This window comes from Myotis brandtii, unplaced genomic scaffold, assembly GCF_000412655.1.
Source record: "Myotis brandtii unplaced genomic scaffold, ASM41265v1 scaffold154, whole genome shotgun sequence".
In the NCBI taxonomy this organism is placed as follows: domain Eukaryota; kingdom Metazoa; phylum Chordata; class Mammalia; order Chiroptera; family Vespertilionidae; genus Myotis; species Myotis brandtii.
Genome location: NW_005355584.1, coordinates 8,361,984 through 8,386,860, shown reverse-complemented (window position 1 = coordinate 8,386,860; position 24,877 = coordinate 8,361,984). Strand labels below are relative to the sequence as shown.

Here is a 24,877-nt window from a genome sequence, read left to right as displayed (position 1 = left end):
TGGCCAGCTTCGTGGATCAGACTGTAGCTGCAGGCCTGACCAAGGGCACTACAGACGATGGGAAAACTAGGCAAGCTTGTGGCAGAGGCCAGGCACCCCGTGTGGTGGTTGGCCAGCTTCGTGGATCAGACTGTAGCTGCGGGCCTGACCAAGGGCACTACAGACGATGGGAAAACCCCTGGCGGGCTCACACCTCCCCCGGCCCAGCACCACCCTCCCCCAGGTCTGGGGACATGAAGGGCACAAACAGACCCAAAATGCCTGGTGCAAGGCCTGCAGCCTCAGCTTAGGAAAGTCAGGCAGCCTGACCCACCAGCCAGGAACCCCCAGGCGCCCTGTGCTTCCTAGGAGGGGGAGGGGGCAACTCCTTATCCAGTGAAAATGCTGTTTAACAGCAGCAGCAGGCCTGGCACTTGGAGGTGGCGGTGACATTTGGGGAGAGGCCTTCCTGCTCTGGGTCAGGTGTGTGTGTGAGTTTGCAACCTGAGCAGACAAGGACAGGGCGCCCAGCACAGACGTGGCTTTACGGTCAAGTGTGATGTCCCACAAGTGAGGACAGAACTTTAGAAACAGGTCCCACAGCTGCCACGGGACGAGGCGCAGAAATGCCATCTCGGTTCACCCCGCTGAGTGTGAGGTGCCATCTCCTCACGTCACTGGAGCACTGAGTGTCGGGCCGGAAGGTGAGCATGTGAATGGGCCACCCCACGACGAGGGACCAATGGTGACACACACATTGTCCCCGAGGAGCTGCAGGACACACACACCGCGTTTCAGCGCCTGGGTTTATTCTAGTTAAGTAGGAATGACTTTCTGCTGTAACATCAAAGAAAGCACTTGAATGTTTGGAAACTGCCGAGTATTAAATAAGCTTTTGTTTTAATTCTCAGAAACCAGAGTAAGATGAATGCTTTACAGTAATAGTGAAATAATTAGAGCTCATTTGCCATAGAAGCGGAAGCCAGTCCGATATGAAAAAGGAACGGGGTGCTGCCTTGCATGGGAGGTGCCTCCTGCAGCAGTCCCTGCGCTGGGGAGCTCCTTGGGCTCCGTGCTCGTCCTCCTGTCCCAGCAGCCACCGCACACCTATATCCACGGAGCCCATGGTGCCAGAGGCGCTTGTGCTAGGAGGTCAGCTTGGAGTAGCTGGGCGGGGAGAGCTTGCGCTTCAAGTACTTGAGGACGTAGAGCGGGAGGCAGCTGACCACGGTGATGGCCGACACCTTCCACAGGAAGGTCATGGTTGTGATAAAGGCAAGGTCTGTAGGGAGAAACACAGGTGAGTGTGAGAGGCGGTCAGGGAGGCCGCACACCTGCAGCGCACCCGAGTCACTCCAGACCTCAGAGGGGCCTCGCGGACTGCAGGCTTCTTTATGAAGCACTGCTTTGCCTGCTCATCAGGGAGAATGAATTCTCCTAACGGGAGTCATGAGAGCACAATATTAGAGTGTGTGACCTGTGCCACCCAAGGCCGGGCGGTAGCGGCCACTCGGCACCTGAGTGCTGGTCCCAGAGGAACCCCGGCAGCAGGAGGGACCCTGTGACGTGCCAGATGGCCAGGCCCACCTTCTCCTCTAGGGACAGCTGCTGGGCTGCAGGGGCAGGGACACAGCAGGCGGTGCTGTCACTGCTCACCTGTCCTTCCTGTCCCTCGGCCTCGGCCAGGGAAGCCCAGCGGTGGCCCTGCACAGGCGCTGTGACAGAGCTGCAGCCTAACGGCGGGGCTGTCTGACTTTCTTATGGGAAGAGGCACATGAAAAACCAGACATTTACAGTGTTCGCTTCTCAGAGTGGCAGAAACCCCGTGTGTTGTCAGAGGTGGGACGGGACCTCCTGATGCGTCCCTGCACCGTGGTGCTCAGTGACCTTCCACCGGGGCGGGCACATTTCCCCTCCTGCAAACCTGCTGCACAGCCGGGTCTGGCAGGAGAGGCGTGGCCCCGCGGTCCCTGAGCAGCCCTGCCCTGTGTTCTACTGCAGTGGGAACAGTCACCATCCCCAATGCCCAACGCTGAGGACAAATCGCCACCTGGAGCATGGACCACACTCCTTCTCTTCTCTTCGCCAGATTTAAACCTTAACGAGTCTCACAAGTCCTGTCAGACACATCCACCAGCTGGGGCCGCACAGGGAAACCTCTCTCAGACGCTGGCTAGAAAGGCCTGGAACTGGGAGGGTGACTGACGAGCGGGGTTTGACCAGGGTCAGGTGAGGGCGGACTGCAGTGGTGCTGTCTCGGGCAGGGGTGGAGGACTGTCATGTGCCAGCTGCCACCAGGCCTGTGCCTGTGATGGGCAGTCATTCCTGGGACCCTGAGCTCAAAAGAGAAGCATCAGAGGTCACCTGAGAGTGTGAAGATGAGGCGAGTCTGGCTGGAGAGCATGGGAACAGCCACCGCCTGACACTCGTCCAGGGTCTCAGTCACCATCAGCTCTCATCCAGCATCACGGCCCCTGGCTGGGGATGGCAGAGCTGGAAGGGCGGGGGGGAAGAGGGGGACCACTGAGTGGGAAACAGGCGCCAGTGATGCCATGCCATAGAGCTGGCGAGGGGCTGGCACGACTGTGCTGGCAGCTGGCCTGCTGGTGGGGCTGAGGCCATGAACACGGTGCCCTGTGTGTGCGAGAGGATGGGCGGGAGCTGCCAAACCACAGAGCCCTGGTGTGAAGAGGTCTCCATGTCACGGTCACTATCTAAAAGCCAAGATGGTGAATACCTTGATTTTATAAATTATAAGGAGTTTAATCTTTCCCCCAAATAAGCTTGTGTTTGAAGCCTTCTGATGTGAGTTTTACTGTGATCTGCGATTTAGACAATGTATGAAGAAGTAATAAAAAAAATGTCTAAAAATCAAAAACAATTATCCAAAAACAATTCCAAGACAACTTACCAAAATACTCATTTAGAAAAGCCAGAGAGGCCACGTAGCAGCCGAGGCTGAGGAACTCGGCCACGACCATCAGCCAGTGCCACGTGCGGACCGTCAGCGCCACCATCAGCAGCTCCGTGAGGATGAGGGCCGTGAACGAGATGGCCACAACGTGGACAAACTCCGACTCAAAAAGCACCAGCGCCCCGTACATGAGAATGCCGCCTGGAAGACACAAGGGCGACGAGGGTGGCTTTTACATGACGGACTTCTGCTCGGACTGGAGATCCTGTTACTATGTGAGGCGCTAGAAGAAGGGCCATGAAGAGCTGGCTGGTGTTTCTAACAGAGACGTGGGCTGCGAATGTCCCAACCTCCCACGGACGATCCTCTTAAACTCTGGCTTATGAATTAAGGGCCTGGAGAGCAGGCCTACACCCCAGTTAGCGCAGGCCGGCCTGCGTCTCGATGCGGTAAGCCTGGCCTCCAGTAATCTCACTTTCAACCGCCTCTCATTTGTCTGGAACTACACAGGGCGGCCAGCAACCTGTGACGACTCGACTCAGATTCTCCACGTCCCGCTGTCTCTCCTGGAAAGAACCGCTGTGATAAGTGCTTGGTAAAATGTTTCTGGGTTTACATTTCATTAAAAACAGGTAAGTTTTTAGGTGGCACTCATCGGTTAGAAAATGCTGCACAGTGAAGGGCCTGGAAGACAGCTGCAGAGGGGCGATCACTAGATGGACAGGAATGTGGTTGCGGGTGGGACAGGAGACAGGCGCTGCATCACTGCAGGAGCAGCGGGCTCTTACCTTGGTAAATGCTGATTAACACCCAGACGAGGAATGTCTTAAAGGACAAGGACCGGCCCTGGGGAAAAGGGAGAGAGCGAGTTAACCACCACGTCTCACGAGGCTCAGCCTGGTGACTCCTGCAGGCCCAGGCCCACTCAGACATGCCCCCCCCCCGTGTCAGAGCTCCCATCTGTGCACTCAGGGGGAACAGGTGCGGCCTCTCTGAGCCTCTGGGACAGAAGGTCTGTCCAGGCAATTAAGCTGGGGCAGTGCTGTGGGAACTGACCAGAAGCACCTACTGAGGGGCGGTGGGTGTGTGTGCAGGGCTGGGGCAGGAACCCCGGGAACCAGCAGCTCTGACTCAGCCCGAGGGTGACTGGGAGAAGCCGGGGCTGACATGTGTGCCACCTGGGGTGTGAGGACAAAGATGAGGCCGAGGCAGAGGCAGTTGCAGAAGCGTCGCACGTTCCTGAGCTTCACTCACTGTGGCTTTTGTTTCTTGTCTGCGGCTTGGTTTCTCAAAGTCCCAGTTCCTGATCCCCAAGGGCCGCGTGCAGCTCCTGTTGCTCACTGGGAGCTCTCAGGTTGGTCCCTGCTGTCACTACCCAGTGGTCCGAGCGCACCCTCTTTCTGGGCATGGGTGAGGGTGGGCCCCCGCACACCCACACTCGTGCACGCCCTGGTTCCTTCTGCCTGTGCCTCACCGGGCACAGTGAGCCCTTCTGTCCTTCCTTCAGCTCCGGCCTCGCCTCTCGTCAGCCAGCACGTGCCACCCATGTGTTCGGAGTAGTTTTCCTGCGAGACACTCACCGGCTACAACCCAGGGCTCCTGTGAGCTCCCTGCCCCCAGCCTTGTTGCAGACTCGGTCAGACACTTTGCCAGGGACCACTGCACAGTCCTCCCCCGCCCGCCCCCGCCAGCATGGAGGTGGCTCGTCTCTCCTGGGGTGAGACGCATTTGTCAGTCTGTGTCCCATGCATCTGTGATTCCACTTCTGTGGGTTTCGACCAACACAGCCACGACGGGCCCCTAAGCCGAGCTGAGAGCTCTCTTGCCTAATGCCCTGTCAGCCCCCTCCCGCCTGAACCTGGGGCAGTCACTGACCTGCTCCCCGCCCCAGAGGGTCACATGCTGGGATCACACACTTCTGAGCCTGCCTTCTGTGTGGCCAAGCGCCCTTCAGCTTCAGCTGTGCTGTTGAGAGGGCTCCCCCTACCCTCTCACTGTCCCGTGTGTGGCAATGTCACTGGGCGAAGGACACCTGGCCATTCCCAGGCTGAGCAATTAGGACAACAGTGCCAACAAGCTCGGTGCACAGGGTTCTGTGTGAACCCCCACGTTCTTCCTCTTGGGCTGCTGGGTTGACGGTAAGTGCACGCTTCACTTTGTAAGACACGGCCAAGCCGTGTTCCAAGGGGCTGGGCCGCTGGCATCCCCCAGCAGTGAGAGGGGCCCCTGCTGGTGCCCACCCAAGCACGTGGTGGTGCTGGTATTCCAGGGTTTTGCATTCTCAGACTTCACATCTCTGGTTTAATTTTAATTCCCTGTGACAGGCCCTGAGCATTTTTGTGAGCTTACTTGCGCCTGCACATTGTCGTCGTCAGCGTGGTGTCAGCCGAGGTCTCCTGTCCACTGAAGAACTGAATTCTGTTCTTTTTGAGTTTGGAGGTTCTCTGTATATCCTGGCACAAGTCCTCCGTCAGAAGTGCCATCTGCAGATACTTCCTGCCGTCTGTGTTTGTCCTTTCACTTCCTGAACAGCCATGCACAGAACAGCAGTGTTGAATGATGATCAAGTCCAATTCACCCATTTCTTCCTTTAGGAGTCATGCTCTGACCCTCTGTCTAAAGCTCTGCCTGATCATGGTCGAGCATGTTTTCTTTTAACGGTTCAGTCTCACCTTTCACAGTCGGTCCTCATCCATCCTGAGGGCATGTCCATGGCAGGCATGGGCGCGGGGGAAGGGTCCGCTCCTGCCTGTGGGTGCCCAGTTGTGAGCACATCGGCTGCTGACAAGACGACCCTTCCTCCTCCGTGTTTCCTTTCATGTTTGTCAAAGACCTGCTGTTGCACTTTGCTGTATTTCTGGGCTTTCAATTCCAGGCCACCCTCTCTGTCTGTCCTGTGTTGTGACTGCTGTTTCACAGAAAGTCTTCCAATCTCGTTCTTTTCCAAAACTGTTTGGTGGTTCTATTCCCTTAACTGTCCATATAAATCTTAGAATCTGCTGGTCACGATCCTTCAACATCGTGTCTTCCAGCCTGTGAGCATCCATTTACACTTTCTTCAAGTTTCCTCCTCGGTGGTGTAGAGCTTTCAGCGTGTACATCCTGCATGCGTTTGCTGGTTATACAGAGTATTTCACATCTTACGCTATGACAGTGCTGTTTGTTCACCGCTAGCCACAGGTTTCCGTGGTCTTGCACCTTCCCAGACCTCCTCATCTAAAAGGTTTGTGTGGATCACTTGAGACTTTCTACCCAGACTACTATGGCGACAGCACAGATATTTTTATTTTTTCCTTCTAATGTCCATGCCTTTAATGTCCTTTCCCCGCCTTATCACTATTATTTTAAAAATTATGTAAGGATGCAAATATACATTTCAAAAGTTAAACCATGTTGAAAATGTTCAACAGAAAATGGAGATAGTGAAGCAGTCCTCGCTGTTCAATGTCTGATAGTTCAAAGACTTTTACCAAGGACAGTAGGTTTCACCTACGTGGTGTCTTGACAATTAGCACAACTACACCCAGATGTCTCTCTGTTAGCAGTTTACTTTATCATGAATGGAAAACCATGAGCTGGGAACTGAATTCACAGCTGACGTCTGAGACACTTCTGGCTCCGCTGAGGCAGTGCTCTGGCACTGACATATCTTAGTCCTGACCCTGGGCCCAGGCGCAGGGCTTTTCACAAGAGGTCCTGGCCCTCAGGACCACAGAGCTGCCTGCAGACAGGAGCAATGAGCACACACCATGTCCTGCAGCACCCAGCACCTCAGCAGTGACTGCACTGAGGTACACCTAAGTATTACTGTCATGATCACATCGTTTTCTGTAGTAATGAAGATGCTGTGGTGTTGGCAAGAAGAAGCAGTCACATTTTTGTTTAATTGGTTCAAATACTGATAGAGCAGACCCTGCTTCCCTGTGCGAAGCCCCGGAGGTGGCACGGTGTGTACAGCAGCGCCGGGCATCTCGTCGGACAGTAAGCCAGACCCAAGATGCCTGGCCGCTCACCCCCAGACCAGAGACCGTTTACAAAGAGGTATAAGCAGACACTTATTTCAAAGCACAGTGCTTTCCTCTGCTTTGCCCGGAGGTGCCCTCTGCATGCCTGACCTCTGAAGGTGTTTCACGCTCTCTGTGACCTGATTTCTGCTCACAGCTTACTAGACAGATCAGTCCCTGGACAGTACGAACACCCGCCTGCTTATTCCATGTGCTGCTGCGCAGCTACCGTTTCCCTGGCCTGCACTCAGGTTTCCCTCTGGCTGCACGTGGGCTGCTGGGCCAGGAGCCACATCTCACACGCCTTCACCAGCCCCGCACAGCACCCTCACCACACCTGCCACAGACAGACTCACAGACGCATTGCCCAATCCTTGCCAGCACCGCATTCAGACTGGCTTGGCTGAGCGTCCAGCGTCACAAACTCTCTCCAGCGCCAAGAGGAGAAGCAGCTCGGTTCTCACCAAGTGAGCACGTTAATGCTACTTTGTTTTCAAAGGACGTGATGTGTATGAGATTTTTAAAGACATACATACTATAAGGATAAGAAGCATAGGTTTTGGATCTGACAGAAAAGGAGCCTGGAGAAAAGAAGCGACTAAGCCGTTATAAAAAGATTCAGTGTCCTGACTTTAGGGTACTGAAATATTCTAAATCGCTCGTCAGCATGACAGAATGGGAAGCTAGCACCTTAGATCCAACTTAGTCAGACTTGAACAAGGTTTCCCGATGTCCCCGCATGTTTAACGCATCAGCCAATGGCATGGACTTTACGGTTGAGAGGAGTCAGTTGCTCAGCTCAGGGTCTAGTGACCCTGTGAACACGTTCTGCCACTGGAGTGACTCCCATAGCCATCGAGGGATGCGGGTGGGCACAGTCTAAGCCCTAAACACAGGAGGCCAATGTGCCTGCTGCCTCACCGCCAGTGACCACCAGGTGCAGACTGAGCTGCTGAGAATCCCACACTGACGATTGGGTAGCTGGCCTGCGCTGACCTGCAGTGACCTCAACTCCACTGAGACTCAACTGTCCATTTTCTGGACAGGTCACCTAACTTATATTCTACATAAAAGTTTATTTCCCTGTATATCTGTGAGCAGTATGTAAGTGTCTCTGAAGGCTTGGAAACAGGGATATAATCTACTAAAATCACAATATTTGCAATAGCTTCCTGTGGGTTTTGAATCTCTTATCCTATTCTACTTCACTGAATGGTAATGATTTCACCATTTCAGAAGATTAATCCAAAACCTTTTTCTTCTAGTTGTAATATTCACAATATTATCATCATGACCATAATGCTTGCTATTTTATCTTATTTTATACTATACTGGTGAGCTAGCTCTCTTTATGTCCTATGAGAGTAATATGGGATTTTGTACACAGATCCTCACAGCAACTCCATGAAATCAAGCTCAGCACCAATCGGACTGGACAGGGATCTGGGGCTGCAGGCCGCTGATTTGTGCTCAGTGAGGTTCCTTCTTTGCTGCCCCATATGCCGCTGTCGCCTTAGAAACAGATGATCAACTGTAAACCTAAATTTATTTGAGGGTTAGTGGACTTTGCTCTCAGCATTGGTTCAGGAAAAGCAATCCTTCTGGAAGATTCCAAAATCACCATGATTTGTATTTGGATGCAGAGTGTATTTTTTTGTGCTATAAAAAGATGCTTCCACAAAAAACACGGTAAGCTAAACACTTCTTCCAGGAATATTTTAACCTTAACAGCACAGTTTTAGGTAAATGAGTGAATCTTTTGCATAGTTTCAGGGGCTGGACTTTTGCTTGGCAGTATCATGGCAACCACGGCACATGGGTCTTGGGGACAGAAGCATGTCTCACACAGGTGTGATCCTGCAGCCCCGCTGCAGACAGATCCGGCGCAGGTGACTCCTGGGGTCCTAACTAACTGCTAGAATGCTGCCTGTGCCTGACAGACGGGTGCGAGGGTGCCAAGTGGAACCACAGTTGGGAAAGGAGCTCCTACAAGCCCAGGGGTGAGAGCGTCCTTAGATTAGAACTTTGCTGTGACATCAGAACGTCATCACCAATGTCTGAGAAAGCGCTGTTCTTTGCTGGTTATGTTTCCCTGTTTTGAAGTTTAACTCAAAAGAAAAATGCCAAAACCAACTAGGAGAAATAAAAAATGTCTGGAAGGACAGAGAATAGATTTAAACCTGCTGGGAACCTGCCTCACGAGGGGCACCTTTTCTCATGGCAAGTGTTCTTGTGGAACACCCGGAGTGGAGTGTCTGCGAGGAGCGGGAGGTGCCGGCCTGGCCCGTACCTTGGTGAGGTCCTTGTAGAGCTCTGGGTACAGCATGGCCATGTCCGGTTTCACATCCTGGTCCAGCACCAGTGAGAACACTGGGAACATGGTGTAGATGGTCGCGTACCTGAGAGCCCAGAGGAGAGTGAGGTCAGCACGAGGAACGTTCCACTCGACTAGGAACACCCTCTGCAATCAGAGGCCGAAGGTTAAAAAACTAAACAGACCAAACACAAGGTGGCACTGAAACTCAATGCTCATCCCACCCACCGCCCAGCACCATGGTCTACAAGCCACACACGCACAGGTGGCAGGACCTGGTTTTCCTTCCTAATTAAACATTCTGAGATCGTTGTGCACCCGAGTGCAGGGATCAGACGTAACACGGAGAGCCTGTGCCCTTTAACCAGCTGCCCCCAACGGCAGCATCTCCCAAGCTGCAGCCTAGCTCACAGCCAGAATGGGGACAGGGACACAGTGCAGACACGGGCATTCTGCACCCAGGGCTTCCTGCCACCGCTTCCCTTCCAGGCCCCTCAGCCCCTGGCCACCACCAATCTGTTCACACATGTGTCACACAGCAGGTAGCCTGTGGGGTGGCACTATCACTCGGCCTGATTCCCTGCAGAGATGTAGGGTTGCTGTACCAACACTTCCCTCCTTTTGCTTGTCCGTGGTTGTGGACTTAGCAGTCTCTGTGACCTGACCATTCATTGAAGTACATCCCGGTCATTCCAGTTTCTGGTTATCACAACTAGAACTGCCATAAACATTTAGCGCACAGATTTTTTTGTAAAAACAAGTTTTCATTTATGTTGGACTCGTGGTGCGTAGTTTTTGTAAGAACCTGCCGCAGAGTGCTCCAGTGTGGCTGTCCATTTCACGTTCCCACCAGCAGTGTGGGAGGATGGTTTCTCCACATTCTCTCCGTGGCTGGCACTGCCACAATGGTCCCAGCCGCTCGGAGGATGAGTAGTGGTGTCTCACTGTGCTTTAAGCCTGCTTCCCCATGGGCACTGCTCCTGAGCAGCTCTGCACCTGCGCTGGGAGGACTGCTGTTCACGTTGGGTCCACCTTGAGTTGAGTGGGACTATCCTAGGCTGTGGAGTCCTGCGAGGTAGTTATAAGCTCCTTGGCACGTGGCAGCATACATTCCTGCAGTCCCAGAGCCGCCTTCCCTGCATGCAGCTCCAGGTGTCTCCTGCCGGGACACTGCTGTCGCTGAACTGTTCCTCCCAGGGGCGTCTTCTCTTTGCCTGCTATAAGGTGTTTGCCTTCAGTTTTCATGAGTTTGATGATGTGACTTGGTGGATTTCTTTGGATTGAGGCTGCTTGGTGTTTGCTTACCTTCTTGAATCTATAGGTTTGTCTTTTGTGAAATTTGGAAGTTTCTGGCCATTATTTCCTCGAGTCCTTTTTTGACCCTGCCCTCTGTCCTCTTCCTGAGACAACAGGGACAGGCATGGGAGGTCTGTATTGCCTGCGGCCGGAGGAAATGTACTGACCATGTTTGCTCCGTGCTGACTGCTGCAGGAGAAGTGGCCAGGAGGGTCGTGTGCGTCACCTGTCTGAGCTGTCCCGCTGTGCCTCCTACCAGCCCTGTGGCCTTGAGTGGATTCTGGGCTCGCTGGGTCTCTGCTGTCACCCAGGACGTGGGGATGCTGCAGGCAGGGGATGGCTTCAGAACAGGTGGGAGCCCGTGTGCTCACTGCTGCTGCTGTGGGAAAGCCCGGCCCGTGAGTGGTGGGGTCTGTGGTGGCCAGGGAGGAGGTATTGGGAGAGAGTGAAAGAAGAGGCTATGGAAGGACCCTTGGTCCTGGGACGGTGATGGGCTGTTGTTCCCCCTCTTAATGATGCACAGGATGCTTTCAAACATCTTGGATCTGACATATTCCTGACATATATTATGGCTTTGCCATGAAAACAGAAATTCTAATTTAATGGTAAAATTGCAAGAGGGACAGGAAGCGGGTGTCATCCCCACATTCACACAAGCAGAGGCTGGCTGCTACTTCAGCAACACCACGTAAACACTGACTGTGCACGGCCACTCAGACACCTGCTGTGTGGGCTTCTCCTTCCTACCACTTACCCCACCATGAGGAACCCCTGGTACAGGGGGACGGACGCGAAGTAGCAGACGGAGGAGAACACAGCCTTGGAGAGAGGAAAGGACAGTAGTTACTCACAGGCCCTCCCGACACTCCCTACCTCTCCAAGCCACCCGTGGCGCTCACGCACCTGCATGGTGGAGATGATGAGGCCCCTGTGCATGACGAACTGGCCGAGTGCCGCAGACCTCTTGTAGCTGCTCCGCCCGTGCACCATGAGCAGCCGGCCAATGTGCTTGAATTGCGTGATGGAGAAGTCAGCGGCCAGTGAGGCTGCCTTCCCCTCCTGCAATGTAAAGGCGCCTCACAACCTGCACGGCAAATCTGTGCTCCGGGGCGCATGTGCAGAACTCCACTAAGAGAGCACTGAGACCCCCTGCCCCACTGTGAGGGGTGGCTTCTGGGGAAGGTGACAGGGCTGCAGGGACAGCTCCTGGGAGGGGCAGACAACACACCACTGGGAGCTGATGACAGGAAAGGGGCGCTGGCTAGGAAGCCAGGACCATTCCTTTGGCATCTGTCAGAATCACAGAAATTCAGCAGAGGCGGAACATGGCAGTGCTGCCCAAGAGATGGGCCCAGGGATCTCGGGAACCTTCAGGATGACTGTCTAAGCCTCAGTTCTCTCGCACTTAAACGCCACCCACCTGCCATCTCACAAAGCCCCTGAGTGTAAGTGAGGGAAGCCCTTAAATGCTCTGCTAACACACAGCTGTCAGCACAGGAGCGGAGAGCCAGGGAAAAGTTGGACTGCAACCTGCTTCGTTTGCAGGCCTTTCTGGGGTGTCGTTATATGAACATAAAAGACAAACCCCAAACCACAGCACACAGTTGGCCAGGAGACATGGACATTGAAAATGACCATGTGTTAAGCCCGAGAGAGAAGCTGCAGGTCCCATGACAGCCAAGAAGGTTTGCTGGAGGATGTGGTGACATCTATGGGGAGGGCCCGGCACAGAGCAGGCTCGCAAGCAGGTGCTGACTGAATGCATGCTCGAGACGCTGCTGTGAGAGGATAAGCGTACCTTCCCCTCAATCCCAATCCCACAGTCTGCGGCCTGGATCATGCTCACGTCGTTTCCACCGTCACCTGGGTAGCACAAACACGAGATAAAATAAAAAAAACCTATCCCTAGCCCTGTTTTCCTCTTTTATCAGCAGAAGCTGTAAAAACTTCTGACATTAAAACAAACTGGTATTGGAGGTTGAACAGAACTTTGCCTGTAAATATTAAGATACCAGTTTCTCTTAAGTTACTCTACAGGGACTGTGGGGGGTGTGGCCCCAGGTACGGTGTGGGGAGGGGAGGGAAGGGGCTCACCAATGGCACAGGTGCGCTTGCCCGTGTGCTGCTGCAGGAGTTTCACAATGTGAGCCTTCTGGGTGGGTGAGCAGCGGCAGCACACCACAGCCGGGCACTGGCAGGCCAGCTCCACAAGTTCATGCTCATAGTACCGCAGGCACACCTGGAACACAGACCTGGTCATTGACCCCGCTATGGCGGCCAATCCAAGCGTGCAGGGTCTTTCCCACTTCCTGGTGGGTGAGGAGCCACAGGCACTGCACAGAACTTCTTCAGGCTCTACCTGCTCACAAACACATCCACCAGGCTACAACGGGACTACTTAACAAGTCACAGAGATGCGCAAAAGCAGCCTGAGGTACATATCTGACTCAGAAAGCCTTTAGTCCACTAGCGGGAAAAGCAGACACACTCTGGGCCAGAGATACGGACAGGTGGGCAGACAGATGGCCATGTGCTAGGCTAGGGACCAGCCTCACCTCCAGGGAGTCCCCAGATATGACCAGCGCACAGTCATGCTTCCTTCGAAAGGCATTCAGCTCCAAATGGGCCTCTCCTCGACTGGCTACCTGCAGAAAGGGGAGAGGGCACCCCAAGTATAGTTGTTGAAACCAGAGGCACCAACAAGTGCTTATTTACGAGCCACACTGACATTGTTAGACACATGATCTAGAACCCAAAGTGCCTCCCACATGGAGTCCTATAAAGAACAGCTCTTTCAAACCTCTCCTGCAGTGCTGGGAACACACACCTCCTTATCTAACACTGATTGTTTTCCTACACATGGAAAAGTGCAGAAAAAACATTGTAGTTACAATAAAACACAGCGGACAGAAGAAGCTGGCTTGTCCAGAAATGGGTAACAGGCACTTAGGAGCTAACGACTGCCTTGCCTTCTGTCACGACAGTCCCACAGGACGCCACGGTAACCACTGATTAAGTCTGTGGTACGTCCATACAATGATACTCCAGTATAGCAACAGAGGAGCCCAGGGAGCCGAGCTCCACACAGGTGACCCAAGGTCAAGGTCTGATTGAAAGACGCCTCTTTTCCTAATAAGCCACTGGTGCAAATGCTTTCCTAAAGTCACTTGTCTGTGTCACAGCTTTCAACTTATTCTATTAGTTCATGCCAACAAATACATGAAAGATGAAATGATTTAAAAGATTAAAATCAAGTCATAATGTTGAAATGCCATTAATTTTAGAAGGAAAACATTTCAGAAACCAACACACTGGTTTTTGATATTCTTTCTGTGGAGATTTTATGGGGCATAAAAGAAATGATATATTACAGGACTGAAATAAATTAAAAGTTTCATGCAGTACAAATTAATCTCAGACTCATCTTTAAATAGGTAGGTTTTATTGTGGAAATTTTAATTTGTGGTGCTATAACACAGAAAAGTCAACAAAAATTGATCTGACGTTTTACCAGAATCATTAATAATTTAATTGCAAATAGTCGACTGCAGGGCCTAATTTGCGATTCTGATGTTTTGAAATAAACTACATTTACATGTAAATGATATTCAAATAACTATTTCTGTAGGTACAAGCGCTGCATTTAAAACAGACGCAGACACACAGTGTCTGTTCACCCACCATCAATCAAGACCCAAGAAACTTTTATTTTTTGTTTGAATTAAATTAAAAATAACTAATACATACAGTAAACACATAAATTTAGCTCATCTCTATTAACTTTCTTTGAGCTAATTAAGGAAGAGCATTTGCTTGGGGAAGGGGGCAGATTAGACACATCCCAACTCTGTAGTAGCGTTTGTCCCACAAAGGCAGCTCTGCACCATGTGTGACAAGTGTAACCAAGGAAGATGTAATTTGTATCAATATACACCTCCACAGATGAACAGCATGTCTAACTTAAAGCAGATATTTAGTTGTATAAATAATTCTAATAGAACAACAGAAAAGTACTTGTAAACTTGGAACTTGTTTCTATCAAAAAGCAGCTTTTGATCACAGTTAATGTACTAATATAAATCTATCTTAATGTTTTTATAAATTGAGTAAGAAAATTGCAGTATTTCTCTTTTAAAACTGATATTCAATAAATAATAAGTAACGGCATGTACATTCCCACAGGATCAACAGGTTTTAATTGTGAGATACAACATTTAAAATTCAAAGTGATTTCGACACAGACTTACAGGTCTGAAGACGTGAATGTCTTGTGCTCTCGACACCAAGTGTGAGCTCTTGGCGATGCACGTGGCTGTCTCGAGTTTATCGCCTGTTAGCATCCATATCTAGGAAACAGTTTACCCTGGTGAACTTCATCATTACACTTCGTCTCTTTAAAGTGTCTCTCGTTGCAGGATATTTGCACCCCATGTTCACAGCATCACTATTCACAATATCTGAATGTGGAGGCAACCCAAGTGTCCACTGAGGATGAATGGGTGAGCAAGATGTGGCACATCCACAAGGCGACATGGATGAACCCCGAGGATGCTGTGCTGAGTGAAATGAGCCAGCCACAAAGAGCAAATGCTGTCTGATTCCACTGGTATGCGGTCCCTGAAGTGGTCAGATTTGTAGGGACAGGAAGTAGATAGTGGGTGCCAGGGGCGGGGGGCAGGGGATAGGAGCAGGGTTTTGAGGAAAGAGTGTCAGATTCACAAGATGAAGTTCTGGAGTGCTGTGGTGGCTGCACAACAATGTGAATGCACTTAGTGCCAGTGAGCTGTGCACCTAACAATGGGAAAAACTTCACATTTTCCACAACAACAAGTCTTTTTGACTTGCTTCACTAAAACAATTGGCAGCAAAGTGATTTTAGGCTCAGAGCTGAGATCTGGAGGCACACGAATGAAAGGGTTTAGAAATCATATGGCTGAGGCTGATGAGGACACAGTACATGTCAAAAGGCAGCATTCACACAACCTCACATGCCACACAAACAGGCCTGGGGCACCACATGGTCATTGGCCATGAACTAGGAGGATCCTGAAGACCCTGTTCCAGCTGGCTGGTATACAGCTGGAAAATGAGGTTCGAAATGGGCAAATAGGTGCAATTAAGCTGAAAGTTCTAGCAAATAAAACATGCTAGCCCGGCTGGTGTGGCTCAGTGGGTGAGTGCCAACCTAAGAACCTGGTCAGGGAACATACCCAGGTTGCGGGCTCGATTCCCCAGTGTGAGGTGTGCAAGAGGCAGCTTATCAGTGATTCTCTCTCATCATTGATGTTTCTATCTCCCTCTCCCTCTCCCTTCCTCTCTGAAATCAATAAAAATGTATTTTAAAAAACACATGTTAAATCATACTACTTTTACTTTAAATCCCACACACATGCACATATTATGTATATAAATATCCCTAGAGTAAAAAGAGAGAAAACCAGGACATTAAATGTATTACCAAGTAGTCTCTCTAAACATTTTATCACAGCAAAAACTTCCAGTGACCTCTCATCATCTGGACTGTTCAGGTGTCTCATGCGTCACATGTAAATATGCATTTTTGGAAGCAGGACACAGAAAAGTCATATGTGCTCTGGATTCTTTGGGTGCCACGCATTTTGGCTCTTCTCAGTGTCTGAGGATTTGTGCTTTTTATCTCACGTTTGTGTTCACTTTACTGAGCCTGGGCCCGAGACCCTGACACGCTGTGACGACTAAGTTGGGAATCACAGAGGACAAGAGAGGCCACGCCAAGGCCCACGAGCAGCTTGGGCGAGCTGACTGGCTGGAGCAGCACCTTGGGTTTCAAGGGACAGCTGAAATCAGGTCCCCACATCTGTGAGGGGGTTTCCTTCAATCGGAAATGTAAGAAAAAAGAGAACCTCAGAAAGTCTTATTGAGTTTAGTGAGGAGTTGATATAAGTACCTAGATCTTTACATGGAGCACTGATAATCTAGCATGGACAGATAAGGAACAGAAAAACAAGCAGGGCATCTACCTGTCATAATCACATCTCTTGCCCCGACAGTCAGATCCAGATCATTTGCACGTCTGAGTCTGAGTGGCTCTCGTGACTGAACTCCCTCCTGACCCGCTGGGGCGTCGGTCCCTGTGCAGGGCTCACTGACACTGCTCTCTGCACACCAACAACCTGCTCCATGCGCCAAGTCCAACAGGAGTTGGTGCACTGCTGCCTCCGACCCCTCCACTGTCTCGCCATCCAGCTACCCAACAGCCTCTCTTCTAAAAGCAGTCGGGCTCTTTTCTTTCACACAGTGGAGGCCCCACCCCGAGGCGCCCACCATTCTGTAACTGAGCCTCTGCCTCATGGGGAGCGCAAGGTGAGAAAGCACCTTCCTGGAAACTAAGCCTCACCCCAGGAGGAGCTAATGTCGTGTGTGCGCAGAGAGGGCACATCGGCCAGGAAGAGAGGGCAGCACAGGGGTCACGCAGTCGCAGGGAAACTGCGCTCTGCTCCAGGTGCCGTACCTTGATTCCCGCGTTGCGCAGCATCTCCAGGGTAGGCCGCACGTCTGCCTGCAGCCGGTCCTCCACCCCCGTCAGGCACAGCAGCTGCATCTCCCGCTCCAGGCTCTCCACCACCGCAGCCACCTTCAGCGCCCGGTCGTGCACACTCAGCTTCGCCTGCATATAGCGGCTCTGAGGACAGAGATGGGCTGTGCTATTTATATTTATTATCATTTAGGACTTGCTGAATACATGGAAACTTGCAACACTAAAGAAACCCTCACTTCTCACTCCCAGGGGACTGCAGAAGAGGGTGGGGCCATGACAGGGTGGGGGACTAAGTCCTGATGCTCCTAGCTATGGCCACACGACCTCACAATGTCCCACGAGCAATATGAACTCATTTTCACAGCAGCACCAGAGCCCACGAGGGATGGGATGTCCGTGAGGGTGGAGAGAGATCATCTGCTCACCTCAAAGTCCTGGTACTGCTCCTCTGTGAGCGCCCTCTTCGCGACCACGAGAGTGCGCAGACCTTCGCGGGCCATGTTTCCACACTGGAAAGGAAGAGGCAGGCTACTGTGCTGTCACCACCCACTCTGCATTTTTATCTCTGGCTCCCAGTTACTGTGTCCAGTGGCAGCAGGGCTGGAGCTGGAGCGGCAGGCTCAGACAGTTCCAGTCTACATCCTTGCCAGACAGGTGGGTACAGTACTTAGCAGCTGTGTCCTCAGGGACTGCTGCCATGCCGTCCCCCACCCCATGATGGCCCTGCTCTTCCTGACCTCTGAGAACAAGCAGTGCACGCACACAGTGGGGCTGGTGTCACAGTGCAGCTCCCGGATGAGAAGCATATTCTTTCCCACCTCAAACCAGACTTGTCAGAAACGGCACCACAGACCCTGAAACCATACTGCTCTCCGTGCTGGCCCCCGCTGCATGGGTAACATAGGGAGATCAATGCTTGAGGCCAGGGGAGGAGGGGAGGCCTGGAAATAGGAAGACCCTACGGGGCAGTGTGGTGAGAAGTAAGAAGTACTGCAGAGTAACGTGTTTTTATGAAAAATAAAGTTTAAGCCACGATGTGATGAACACTAAGCTATTCCATTCTAAACAACCTGTTTGAAGCTCACCTGTCAAGACACCAAGAGTAACAGCCCAGGCTTATCCAGGCCACTCGGCTCCTGGACCACCTGCTACGGGCTGCCTAAGGCCCTTTCCCTCTGCAATGACTGCCTTTCAACTTTCAGTCTTTGACAATATTTTGAAAGCTCCGAACTCCAGCTGTTCAGCCTGTTTTGGGCACTTGTGGTTTACAGAGATCATGGTGATCGCTCCCGGGTCTGCTGGTGCCCCCACTGTGGTGGACTTTTGGGCAAGGGGCTGGCAAAGGCAGTGTCAGGAGCAGGGTATTTTCAAAACACTTTGAGCAAATACCAGGGGACAGGACTCTAGTCACAGCTAAAGAACAACTAATCAAAAGTGTCTCAGTGTACATATACAATGTAAAGCTGACAATGTGATGATGTGTTTAAGCAAATACATCGCCAACAAATGAACCAGCTATTTTTTTAATGAAAGAAAGTCAAACACTAGTGATGGGTATGCACTGTTAGGACTGATACTGTTAGCATCTGTTCAGCATGAAGGGGAGAGGAAGGTGTCCTCTTTGCAGCTCCCACAGGGAGGCTGGCTCTGCATCCCAGCCACCGAGGGGACTGTGATTTTCACTGTCTGACCTTCTGTGCATCGAAATTAGAGACGTGAGTGGAAATTCCGCATCGCCCAGGGACAAGCACACAGCCTTGCTGATAAACCATGCAGACATGACTTCCCAAGCTCGCTCGCCCTGCCAGCCTTGTGCAGAGGCCCTGTCATTGCCTACTGTCCCTTCAGGGCAAAGCTAATGTTTCTAGATAACGTCACCTCTCTCTATAGGAGGTTCATCTCCAGCAAAGCTCATTTACTACATCTGATGCTAAAATCTGTAGGCATATACAAAACCTGAGCCATTTGGGTTTGCTGAAGCTCCTTGTCAGTTCACTGGGTAGACTAGTCTGATGCTCACAATCACACACACAGCTGCAGACATGACAGGAAGAGCTGATGGAAGGTCCCGGCTGGGGACAGGGACCCCAGGGGATGGCAGTATGCTCTTCACTGTGCCCTCATACTCCCCTGTTCCCCAACTCTAACTACTGTTCACCCCTAACATCAGGTCTGGGGGTGAATGGCAAGCCTGCCTTCGAGGGAAGGCGGCCACTGTTAGCTGCTACATCCAGGACCTGGTTCAGGAGTTTATGCAGACTCACGCCATAGGGTTGATAAAATCGGCTCCTTCTGTCATATGACGAGTGAAAAGTATTGGTAGTTTTTTTGTTTTGTTGTTTTTTAATATTTGCAGAACACAAGTTTATAGTCAAGAATCCAACCTGGAGGCTTGTCTGAGACAGAGGAGCCCAACTAGCCCACAGGGACTCAGGCTCCTAGAGCCTGCTGGTCTCCCCCATGAAAGGCCTTCAGACTACGGCAGCATCACTACCAAGACATGGGCAGAGGTCAAAGATTCAACTAAGGGAAGAACTGCAATGCTGAGGAAATAAATGTACAAAGGATTGTTAATAAAGTTATCTTTGTGAAAGACAATCTGACATTATGTGTCTGGTGCAAGACATTTATTGATTTGACCTCATAAAGCTAAATAAATTAAACAAGTATTTTATAATTAATTGCACATCATTATGACCAAAAGTAATTTTTATGGCATTTTACTAGGTCTTCAGGGGGTTTAATTTATTCATGTTCCTGATTAAATCCCAGTGCCCGAGGAGCTATTGATTCATATTGCCAATACCTCTGTGGAGGGTGTGGCCCTCACTGACAGACGGTCTCCTGTCCACGGTGGGGAGATATTAGCACAACAGCAATGTGCACATGCTAAAAGGCTGGTGTTTGTAACTGCAGGGCTTTAGTTTTACTTTCAAATTCAGCTTCTTATTAATACATAAGTGTAAACAACAAATACTATAACCTCATGAGGCTAAAAATAAGTCATATTTGTTTAGGGAGAATTTGATGCAGTAGAGCATTGGTTATGTTTGTATCTTACTTTCTATTTTTAAAGTGAATCCTATGTACAAATTAGAACTAGACTTAAATTCTAATTAAATCTCCTTGCAAATAATTTAGGTTAAAAAATGAGTATATTAAATTGGCTATGTGTATATCGTTATTTCAGAATTTTCTGCTTTTTCACTAATCCAAACAAAATACTCTTCACAGGACCTACTTGTGTATATGACATACCTTCACGCAAAACCCAGCACAGAAGTTGTGCACAAAGAGAGGAAGCTGCTCATCACTAAACAACCTTGTGGAACTGAGCTGGTGTCACGTGAGGTAATCCAGTGGGAAACATTATCCTGCAAAATATTGTGTTGGGTTTGAAACCTGGCGTCTCAATTTATTCCCAGATCCCAGGTCTACCAGCTGGGACAGGACACTGGTTTTCTGTCTGCTCGCTTATCTGTGGACATGTTCCCATGAGAGAGCGCCAGTTACCTCCTCCTCCAGCCAGTCGTTATACTGGACGATGGTGGACATGACAGCATCAGCACCTTTCATGTAGAAGGTGATTTCTGCCGTGGACTCATCCTGCAAGAAAGGAAAATAAACAGGTATGTTCAGACCAATGCTGCTCCTCAAATGACAGCGGCTCTAACAGGCTCAGAACAGTGTCTCCATGCAGATGCCCGGTGCTGCACTGCTCGAACCTCTTTCTACACAGGCTACATGCCCCGATGCTCGGGCACCAAGATCGAGAACACAGCTGCAGATCTCGAGTCACTGTGCGGTGCTCAGAATAAAATTAGTTATTGGACATATGCCTTGGACTGCAAGGTAAATATGAATTCTCTCAACTTTTCATGGTTTGATTGAATGAATAAGCTTCCTTGTATAGCCAATTTCCAATATATAGTTTTGGCATTTGTTAAAAATTTAATGGGGGTGTTTTGCAGCAACTTTATGGTTATAAATCATTCTTACTTTAAAGTCTTCGGCATGCTCCTGCTGTTGAAAACAAAACAGAACGAGGAAATGACCTTTCACTAGCTCTGCCTCAGTTGTCTCAGGAGAGCTATCTGAAGTCACCCCCTTCGCAGTGTCAATTATTGTGGGGCGAGCACGCCTACCCTGACGATGATGCCCATGCGCTTGCCCTCCGACGTGAAGGGGAACATCTGCAGGACGCAGTAGGTCAGGATCTGGCCGCCGGGCGTCCTCAACTGCATGGACGTGAGGTCTCTGTTGACCAGGGTGAGACCAACGCTCTCCGTCCACTGCACCAGAGCCACCTGAGGGAGACCAGTGACAGGTGAGGCTACTGGCTTCCTGGGAAGGGAAGCAAGAGGCTGGAGGTCAGAAAGCTTGGCCTTACACAGCTCACTGTGCTGAGAACTTGTATATCTTTGTGGCTGTGTCAGTGTTCACTTTTAATAACATCTCCTCAGGCCAACAATAGCAGGATGACAGAGCCCTTGGTCTTGCTTTCGGAAACAAAGGCCACAGCTGAGTGTGCTCCGGTTTACTAGCTGCCCAGAGGCAGTGTTTAGTGGGCACACACGGTGGGCTGGAGGGCTCAGTGGTGGGCAGGCACTCACTATTGGCTTTCCAAACTTCTTTCTGATTCCAGGAGCCTATGAGACAGAGAACCATCCAACTCTCTCTGTTTATCTGACCTTTTCCTAAAATAAGAGATAAGTCTAGCTGGCGTAGCTCAGTGGTTGAACGTCAACCTATGAACCAAGAGGTCGTGGTTTGATTCCCAGTCAGGGCACATGCCTGAGTTTCGGGCTCAATTCCCAGTTTGGGGCGTGCAGGAGATAGCCCATCAAGGATTCTCTCTCATCATTGATGTTTCTGTCTCTCTCTCTCCCTTCCTCTCTGGAATCAATAAAAATATATTTTTAAAAAAAGGCATAAGGGAGTGGACACTCAAACAACCTTCTCACCCGGTTCCTCACCTGAACCCCAGAAACAGAAGAAACTGAGGTGCCATTTCCCACTGCCCAGGAGGACACACAGCAGGTCCCGTCCTAGGTGCACAGAGCGAAGTCGCTTCCCAGCGCAGGCGATGCCTTAGAGCCATGGTTGGCAAACTGCGGTTCGCGAGCCACATGAGGCTCTTTGGCCCCTTGAGTGTGGCTCTTCCTAAGCCTTAGGAGCCATGTCTCCAGCAGAGAGGAGGATGGGGAGGCCCTTCCACTAGTCTGTCCTCCACCATGGCCTTCCCCTCCCTGCGAATCCCTCCTCTGTCCCACCACCTGTCGCTGCTTCCTGTGCAGTGTGCCCATTTCTCCTCAGCCCCAATTTATCCTTTAAAAATACATTTCATTTTAATGAATAAAAGCATAGTTGGCTGACATAAATCTAGGACAGCAAAACGTTACACATTAGATTGCCAGCTCATGAGCCTTGACTGTATTGGATTGTGATCATTCGCCCTGAGCAGCACTCTCACTTCAGTCTTGCTGTCCTGCCGATGGCGGGGGCAGCATCCACCGTCACCCTGTGCTGCAGAGAGGGCATCTTTGTAGACTCGGGGCCGGGGGGTCCAGTCTCTGAGCACAGCCCAGAGGTCAGCGCTGGGAGAGTTACGTTGTCGGGAAAGGTTCTGACCTGGAGCCTTTCCTGCCATTTGCCTTGACCATCTGTGTCTGTGGTGGTATGAAGATAAGAGTTGTTCTTGTTCTAGCTGGTTCAGCTCAGTGGAGAGAGTGGAAGGGAGGGGGAGAGACAGAGAGAGAAACATAGATGTGAGACATCAATTGGTTGCCTCCCATACAAGCGCTAACCAGGGCCATCGGATCGAGCCTGCTGCCAAGGTACAAGGTACGTGCCCTTGACCAGAATCGAACCCGGGAACCTTCAGTCCGCAGGCCAATGCTCTATCCACTGAGCCAAACTGGCTATGGCTCTTCTAATGTTTTTACGTGGATGCCAAGTTTGTATATTTCATTGCTTCTTCCTGATGCACACAATCTCTGGCTTATCTTTCAAGGCACTCCCTAATACGTCAGCTGCTGAGATGGAGTTTCTGTCTCCTGTCACCGCTGTGCTGCTGGCAGAGTCAGGGAGGTGGTGCCTGAGCTAGAGCTGTTCAGTGACTGTTTTCATCTCGGCTTCTCCTGACCATGGCTTCTCTAAGGTCATCCTTTTCTATATTGGGTCAGACTGCATACTCTGTGTGGTGGCTTCTAACAGGAGCGGGCTTTGGCTTAGAATTTATCTCAGGAGCAGTTAATACTCTGCTGCTTTTTGAATTTCCCAACTGTGCGGCCCTCATGGTCAGGAGGAAGGGACAGAGGGGGATGTGTGTCTTTTCCTGTTCCCTTTGGATGCTGTCAGTGATGGCGTGGGCCTCCCAAGAATGTGCCCTCCTTCCATCATCAAGTCCTAGAGAGTTGGGGAGATTTCCCCAGTGCTTAGGTCTGGGTTCTGTTTAAGAGAGTTTCCAATGCTGTTGCTTGATTTTCTCTCTCCAGGAATTTTTGTCAGTATTTGAATGAAACATGCAGAGAGTGGTTTATCCAATACTTGTGTGCTGCCATGTTCATGTGGAAGGTTCTGCTTGACATTATAATAGGACATAATCCTGAGATATTTTTCTCTGAAATGTAAAGGCAACTTAGAGCATAAAGGTTTAATCTATTTGAAATGACTGTTTCACAAGAGCTTTTGGAAATATCTAATGATGTGATTATTGACAATAATACAAAGGTAAAAATAATTAAAATGTGATGTAAAAATATATGTAAGTGGGAGCCTGAGCTAAGTCTCATCCATAGGCACTGAGTAACACACTCAGGAAGTTTATTTACACATTCATGTGTTTTCATTCTTAGTAACCAGTATGGAAGGTAGTTCCAAGAGTTGTGAAATGAGAGGAAACAGAACATGGGGTGGGAGCTACAATTTCATATTAAAAAGTTTCTGTGCTGTCATTCTTTTATTGTGTGTGTGTTTATTTTTTAAAATAAATCTTTATTGTTGAAACTATTACATATGTCCCCCTTTCCCCCCCATTGCCCTCTCCCCCGCAAGCCTTCACCACCCACTGTCTGTGTCCTTGGGTTATGCATATACGCATATGAGTTCATTGGTTGATCTCCCCCCGCCCGCCCTCTGCTGTCCCTCTGAGGTTTGACAGTCTGTTCAATGTTTCTATGTCTTGTTCATCAGTTTATGTTGGTCATTAGATTCTACATATGAGTGAGATCAGGTGATACTTATCTTTCTCTGACTGGCTTATTTTGCTTAGTATAATGCTCCCTAGGTCTATCTATGCTGTTGCAAATGGTAAGAGTTGTATTGTTGAAACTATTACATATGTCCCCCTTTCCCCCCCATTGCCCTCTCCCCCGCAAGCCTTCACCACCCACTGTCTGTGTCCTTGGGTTATGCATATACGCATATGAGTTCATTGGTTGATCTCCCCCCGCCCGCCCTCTGCTGTCCCTCTGAGGTTTGACAGTCTGTTCAATGTTTCTATGTCTTGTTCATCAGTTTATGTTGGTCATTAGATTCTACATATGAGTGAGATCAGGTGATACTTATCTTTCTCTGACTGGCTTATTTTGCTTAGTATAATGCTCCCTAGGTCTATCTATGCTGTTGCAAATGGTAAGAGTTGTTTCTTTTTTACAGCTGCATAGTATTCCATTGTGTAGATGTACCACAGTTTTTTAATCCACTCATCTGCTGATGGGCACTTAGGCTGTTTACAAATCTTAGCTATTGTAAATTGTGCTGCTATGAACACAGGGGTGCATATGTTCTTTCTAATTGGTGTTTCTAGTTTCTTGGGATATATTCCTAGAAGTGGGATCACTGGGTCAAAT

General features: G+C 50.3%; 1 protein-coding gene across 4 annotated transcripts in view; it reads right to left on the bottom strand.

Moving 5' to 3' along the window:
* Positions 1 to 842: 842 nt before the first annotated feature.
* ATP9B (ATPase, class II, type 9B) overlaps positions 843 to 24,877 on the bottom strand; it is a 138,835-nt gene continuing 114,800 nt past the window's right edge. For 3 of the 4 annotated variants that reach the window (XM_014535913.1, XM_014535914.1, XM_014535916.1), the window contains 14 exons: positions 21,170 to 21,331; positions 20,538 to 20,630; positions 17,450 to 17,533; positions 16,998 to 17,168; positions 14,755 to 14,853; positions 13,063 to 13,152; positions 12,602 to 12,746; positions 12,306 to 12,370; positions 11,411 to 11,566; positions 11,262 to 11,326; positions 9,188 to 9,296; positions 3,682 to 3,739; positions 2,891 to 3,094; positions 843 to 1,261 (listed from right to left, as the gene is read on the bottom strand). In XM_014535913.1, the coding sequence (XP_014391399.1) occupies positions 1,125 to 1,261; positions 2,891 to 3,094; positions 3,682 to 3,739; positions 9,188 to 9,296; positions 11,262 to 11,326; positions 11,411 to 11,566; positions 12,306 to 12,370; positions 12,602 to 12,746; positions 13,063 to 13,152; positions 14,755 to 14,853; positions 16,998 to 17,168; positions 17,450 to 17,533; positions 20,538 to 20,630; positions 21,170 to 21,331 (1,638 nt within the window). In that variant the 3' untranslated portion in view covers positions 843 to 1,124. Of the gene's footprint in view, positions 1,262 to 2,890; positions 3,095 to 3,681; positions 3,740 to 9,187; positions 9,297 to 11,261; positions 11,327 to 11,410; positions 11,567 to 12,305; positions 12,371 to 12,601; positions 12,747 to 13,062; positions 13,153 to 14,754; positions 14,854 to 16,997; positions 17,169 to 17,449; positions 17,534 to 20,537; positions 20,631 to 21,169; positions 21,332 to 24,877 lie in introns of those variants that run through there. The other variant, XM_014535915.1, reaches the window with a different exon arrangement.